General features: G+C 53.8%; 1 protein-coding gene across 1 annotated transcript in view; it reads left to right on the forward strand.

Moving 5' to 3' along the window:
• The window catches only part of CRAMP1L (Crm, cramped-like (Drosophila)), a 35,044-nt gene that overhangs the window by 12,861 nt on the left and 17,000 nt on the right, over positions 1 to 5,183 (forward strand). The window contains exons 4-5 of the mRNA XM_006873856.1: positions 858 to 941; positions 2,207 to 2,255. Of these exons, the coding sequence (XP_006873918.1) occupies positions 858 to 941; positions 2,207 to 2,255 (133 nt within the window). The remainder of the gene's footprint in view (positions 1 to 857; positions 942 to 2,206; positions 2,256 to 5,183) is intronic.

Here is a 5,183-nt window from a genome sequence, read left to right on the forward strand (position 1 = left end):
TATCCTGCACACATACACACATTCACACTCACCCCCTTGTACACACACACTGGCTCTGGCACATGGCTGCTACAGGGAGCCAGGGAGGACAGGGCCTCATGGGGCCAGGTGGCCATCGCTGTGAGAGGTGGAGTGGAGAACCCTGGCTGCATGGACTCGAAAGCTCCACGTTGCAGTTGCTCCACTCATACTTGGAGCCTGGTGACCTGTCCTCTTGCTCTGCTGGCCCCAGTTGGTTAGGCCCTTCTGAATACTTCCCATCATCCCTCACTGCTCACCAGGAGGTAGCCCATGCGCACTGTCGTCATTGCGTCCCCAAGTCAGCTGGGGCTTGTAAATGATGGAGAGGGAGGTGGGTGCTGAGCAGATAGCAGGTGTTCTTCCCACGCTGCCGCCTCTTCCTCCTCTTCCTCTCTGGCCTTCTATGCTGTAGTGCGTGGGTCTGATTGTTAGAAGAGGGAAGTTGAGGCGGTCCGTGCCCTGGGTGAGGCGCAGGGACAGGTGAGGTGACTTGAGTCCTGACTGCAGCACAGGAACTGATGAGACGTCCCAGGACCAGTGTGAGGCATGGGGACAGGTCAGGTGGCCTGTGTCCTGGGTGAGGTACTGCTGAGAGAACAATTAGTGATCAGTTTAGTGACATGTCCTTCTCCTCCCCCATCCCAGGGGACGGATCCTCTGCTGGTTAGGCACAGTTTTCCAACCTCCCCTATTAAGGTTTTATTTTAAACTTTGTGCAAATAGCTCTGTGTTCCCCTACGTTCTTCACCCAGCCCCCCACCGGTGGCTGGGACCCACTATGGACTTGCGGTCAGCGTTGGCAGCCTCCAGGCTGAAGCTGTGCTCTCTCTCTGCAGTGTTCTCGCGTGGACTGAAGAAGTCCTCCCAGGAGCTCTACGGCCTCATCTGCTACGGAGAACTGCGCAAGAAGATCGGGGGCTGTGAGTAGGCCCCACTTCACAGGGACCCTGCTGCGGCTGTGACCCACGTCACATACGCTTTACCTCGCTGTGCTGGGGGTACTCTGCCATGTTTTCACTCTCCACACAGAATATGCACAGACCCATGCACGCACCTGTGCGCACCCCCCTGCACACACATGTATCCACTCACATGCAGCTGTGCAGACACATGCAGGCTAACAAACACACATGCATCTGCCATACCTGCATGCGTGCTCATGCGCACACACAGATTTTCTTGCTCATCCGCTGCTTTACTGTGAGTTCACACACGTGTTGTGCCACTAAACTCCTCAGGCCGTGTTTCTGAGACACACAGCCTAGTAGAGGATGTGACCTGAACCTCACGGCCGAGCCAGGGCCCGAGCACACGGTCCTGATGACCGCAGGATCTCTGTGTGATGGCAGCTGTGTTCTAGAAGGTCCAGGCCTGTATTTCATGGGATTTGCCCTGACGGGTTGTATGAGTCCCGTAAGGGGACATCACAACCTCCTGCTGGCCCAATCCCAGTGATGCAGGACTCCCTCAAGGTGACACGGGACTGGGGGAAGGAGTAGTCACTTGAGGGGGTCTTGCTTCCTTAGCTCCTTCCTTTGGGCGGTGGGCCGAGAGGAGGGAGCTGAGAAGGAGCCAGTGTCCCCTGGGTGGTGGTGGGCCATTCCTTTCAGTCCCGACAGAAAGATTGGCGGTTCAAGCCCATCCAGCAGCTCTAGGAGAGAAAGGCCTCCGTTAAGACGACAGTCAAGGGATCCCCTCTCCCCAGAGGATGGTTTTGTAGCCCATGGGGGCACCCTGAGTTGGAGTCGGCTGTGTGGCAGTGGCTCTGGCTTTGATCTATGGTCTGTGTGCTCAGCCCTTTCCACAGTCTCTTAGCATGCTGGCAGGGAGGCAGGTCTCCTGAATGAATCTGGTGGGATGGACAGGGGTCTGCGAGAGACAAGCAGCTGTGTGGAGGCACTGAGAAGTCAGGAACCTGGGCAGGTGATATGAGAGGGCTTCAAAAGATTCATGAAAAGGGATTGAAAACTTACATTTTTCCAAGGACTCTGAAACCTCTTCATATTGCAGAGCAGACGTGTGGGCAGACACACAAAGAGGGGCATTGGCAGAGCCCCGGGGCAGCCGAGTCTTGCTTTCAGCCGGGGCGGGGTTTGGCCGTGAGGACCTTGAGTATTTGATGCTGGTCACAGAGGGACCTCTCCTGGTGTCACAGTCTAACCTCTGTCTGTCTCTTCACTTGAAGGCATGGATGACAAGAATGCCACCAAGCTGAACGAGCTGATCCAGGCCGGGTGAGTTGGGTTTGCCTGAGGCACTCATCCCCATTGGGGTGAGATATGTGTTTGGCTTCTCCCCTGTCCTGCAAGAGAACTGTGGGGCCTCTTCTGGAAATGGCTCTCCTTCTCCCGGGGCCTCTCAGTCCTAGGGGGTTTCTGTTTGGGGACCTGTCAGCTGTTGAAGCAGTGTAACCCCCGGGAGTCTGTGTCTCCTTCTTCTCCTTGGGTGACACGTTTCTTTGTGCCGGTCTTCCCGGTCTCCCTGCAGCATGTTCCCAGCATTCCTTCTGAGCTACTCCCGATTTGTGTCCTGCCTCCTCTGCCCGCCACCCTGCGCTTGCACCCACTGGCCCTCACGCTCCTGACTCTCTGGGGTACATTCTCGTGAGTGCACGCAGCCTCTATTCTTAGTGGACAGTGAGCCAGCCCTAGCTGACTGACCATCTCCTCTCTGTAACACGACCTGTGTAGGCATCCAGCCTGCCTGTCCTCATGGTGCTCGGTGGTGCCTTGTGGGGGAGTCAGCCTGACAGGCCTGTCCCCAGGCTCTGAACTCCACCAGGTCCTGTCAGCTGCCTGAGGTGCAGTGGATTCTAAACCACTGCTCCACTCCTCCATTGCCCATTGCAGCCCGTTCCTCCTTCTCTGTGGGTCCTCGGAAGCTTTGAGACACACTTGTAGGGAAGGTGGAGGTTATACCTGGGGAGCCTTCCTCCTAGCAGGTGTGGGCACCGCCCCAAGAGGACGCGATTCCTTGGGAGCTGGCTGAGGGCCTACCACACTTCCCTTTGGTTCCAGTTTCCCAGAAGTCCCTGCTTTGTGCTCAGGGGACCTCAGTGTTGTTCAGGGGGACACAGTCCTGCGTAGCTTGGCTGTGACACTGTTGTGAGAGCAGGGCCTGTGTGGGACTGTCCTGTCGTGAGTGTGTACAGTCTTCTATAGAGCGGGGGAGGCGACACATGGCTCTGGTGAGTCTCAGAGTGGCTGGAGGATTGGTCCTGGGGTGGCCGGGACCCCAAGAGATGAACACCGACCATGGCCAGGAGCCATCTCCTCAGAGCTGTGTGTAGTAAATATGAAGGTTGAGGTTGTTCTGAATAAGCAAGGATTTAGAAGAACCACCCCAAGATTCTGTGAAAACGTATGAAGTAACTGAGAACACACACTAAGAGTCCATGAGGCCCCATGATGCCAACGATTGGCTGATGAAGGCAAACACGCTGGGGAGAAAAGATAAATCTCCGGGTAGAAGACGCCAAGTGGCACATGTAGATGCTCACCGTCTAGGAGGGGGTGTGGGACTCCCCACCTCTTAGCATACAAACTTCAGCCAGGGACCAAGGCCAGCATGGATACTGATAGGACAGAAGAGGGAGGCGCTTTGCAAGCTCTGTGGTTGTCCTCCCAGATGCCATGTTGCATATCATTGAGTCAGTGTTGACTCGCGGTGACCCCACTGGGCAGAGCAGACCTGCCCCCAGGGGTTTCTGGGCCTTCCTCTCACAGAGTCACTGAGGGGCTTTGCAGCTGGCGTTCTGCACTTGTACCACCAGGCTCGTTCCATGAACCCCTAACCTCAGTATAATCTTGGAAAATCATTAGGCAAATCCTTGTTGAGGGACTTTAAACAGTTGACCAGTGCTCCTCAGAATGTTCAGACTCAGGCCACCCAAGGCAGGCATGAGAAGACATGGTGGCTGCGGGCTGTGAACGTGGCGTGGTGTCTTGAGTGCGTCCAGGGGCAGTGGGAGGACATTATTGATAAGAGGAACCACGGTGATGAGGATTAGTGCAGACGTGATTCCATTAAGGAGCCGGCTGCTCCCTGAAAGGTCCACAGTGTACGCCCAGCAGCCTTTCCATGTGCTGACAGGGTCACTGTGGGTTGGAATTGTCTCCACAGCTGTGACTTGGGTCAGTGGTAGTTGGTTCATCCATTGTGACAGTGGAACCTCACTAGGTCAGCAAGAGGGGAAGCCAGGGTGCAACATGGGAACTGCCTTTACAGCAACTTTGTCATTTTGAATTCCAAGCTCTTTGACATTTTGTAGCTCTGGTGTGGTGGTGGAGGAGAGGCAGGAGGTCGGTGGTTCAAACCTGCCAGCCTCTTCTCAGAAACCCTATATACATGGTCGCTAGGAGTTGGAACAATAACAGCATGCTAAACTTAGGAAGCTCTGGCGATACGGAATAAGTGTCGGGCTACTAACCGCAATGTTGGTGGTTCAAACTCACCAGCCGCTCTGTGTTTGATCCAATAAGGATTTACAGCCTCTGAAACTGTAAGGGACAGTTCTCCCCTATCCTAGAGGGTCAGTGTGAGTGGGTTTGACTCGAGGGCAGTAATGGATTCTCAATTTAAACTTAAAAAAAAAACAAAACCATTAAACTAAAGCCCTTACTTAGGGTCATTCTGAGGCTGTGATGGTCCCAGGTGGGCAGAAAGATTGTAAATATCAGAGGAGAGCAGTGCAATCTAAATAGTCTAATTGCCATCCAGAAAATGCCAAAGAATCCATTGAAACGACTTAAAACTAACTAGATTTCAACAAAGAGGACAAATATGAATGTTAATGGATTTTCTGATGGCTGAAATCACTCATTAAACAAAGTTCTTACTTTTAGCAAAGGTGTACCATGTGGCATTGTGGGTTAACATGCTGGATTGCAACATTGGTTTGAACCACAAGGTGCAAGCTCCTCAGCTGCTCCTCAGAAACCCTATACAGGGTAGCTATGGGTCGGAACCAGCTCGTTGGCACTTAACAACACCATTTTAGCCAAACACTAAGGAACGGAGATGCAGACGGAGCAACAGTGTCCGTGGACCCTGTGGAAATCCTATAAAGCAGTGGGAGCTGACTGATGATGTGGAGCGTCTCTCTGCCACTTCTCCGACTTATCTTCAAGTCTGTGCGTTTGTCAGTGTGTCCTCTCCGTGTT

Source organism: Chrysochloris asiatica, unplaced genomic scaffold (assembly GCF_000296735.1).
Source record: "Chrysochloris asiatica unplaced genomic scaffold, ChrAsi1.0 scaffold00257, whole genome shotgun sequence".
Lineage (NCBI taxonomy): Eukaryota > Metazoa > Chordata > Mammalia > Afrosoricida > Chrysochloridae > Chrysochloris > Chrysochloris asiatica.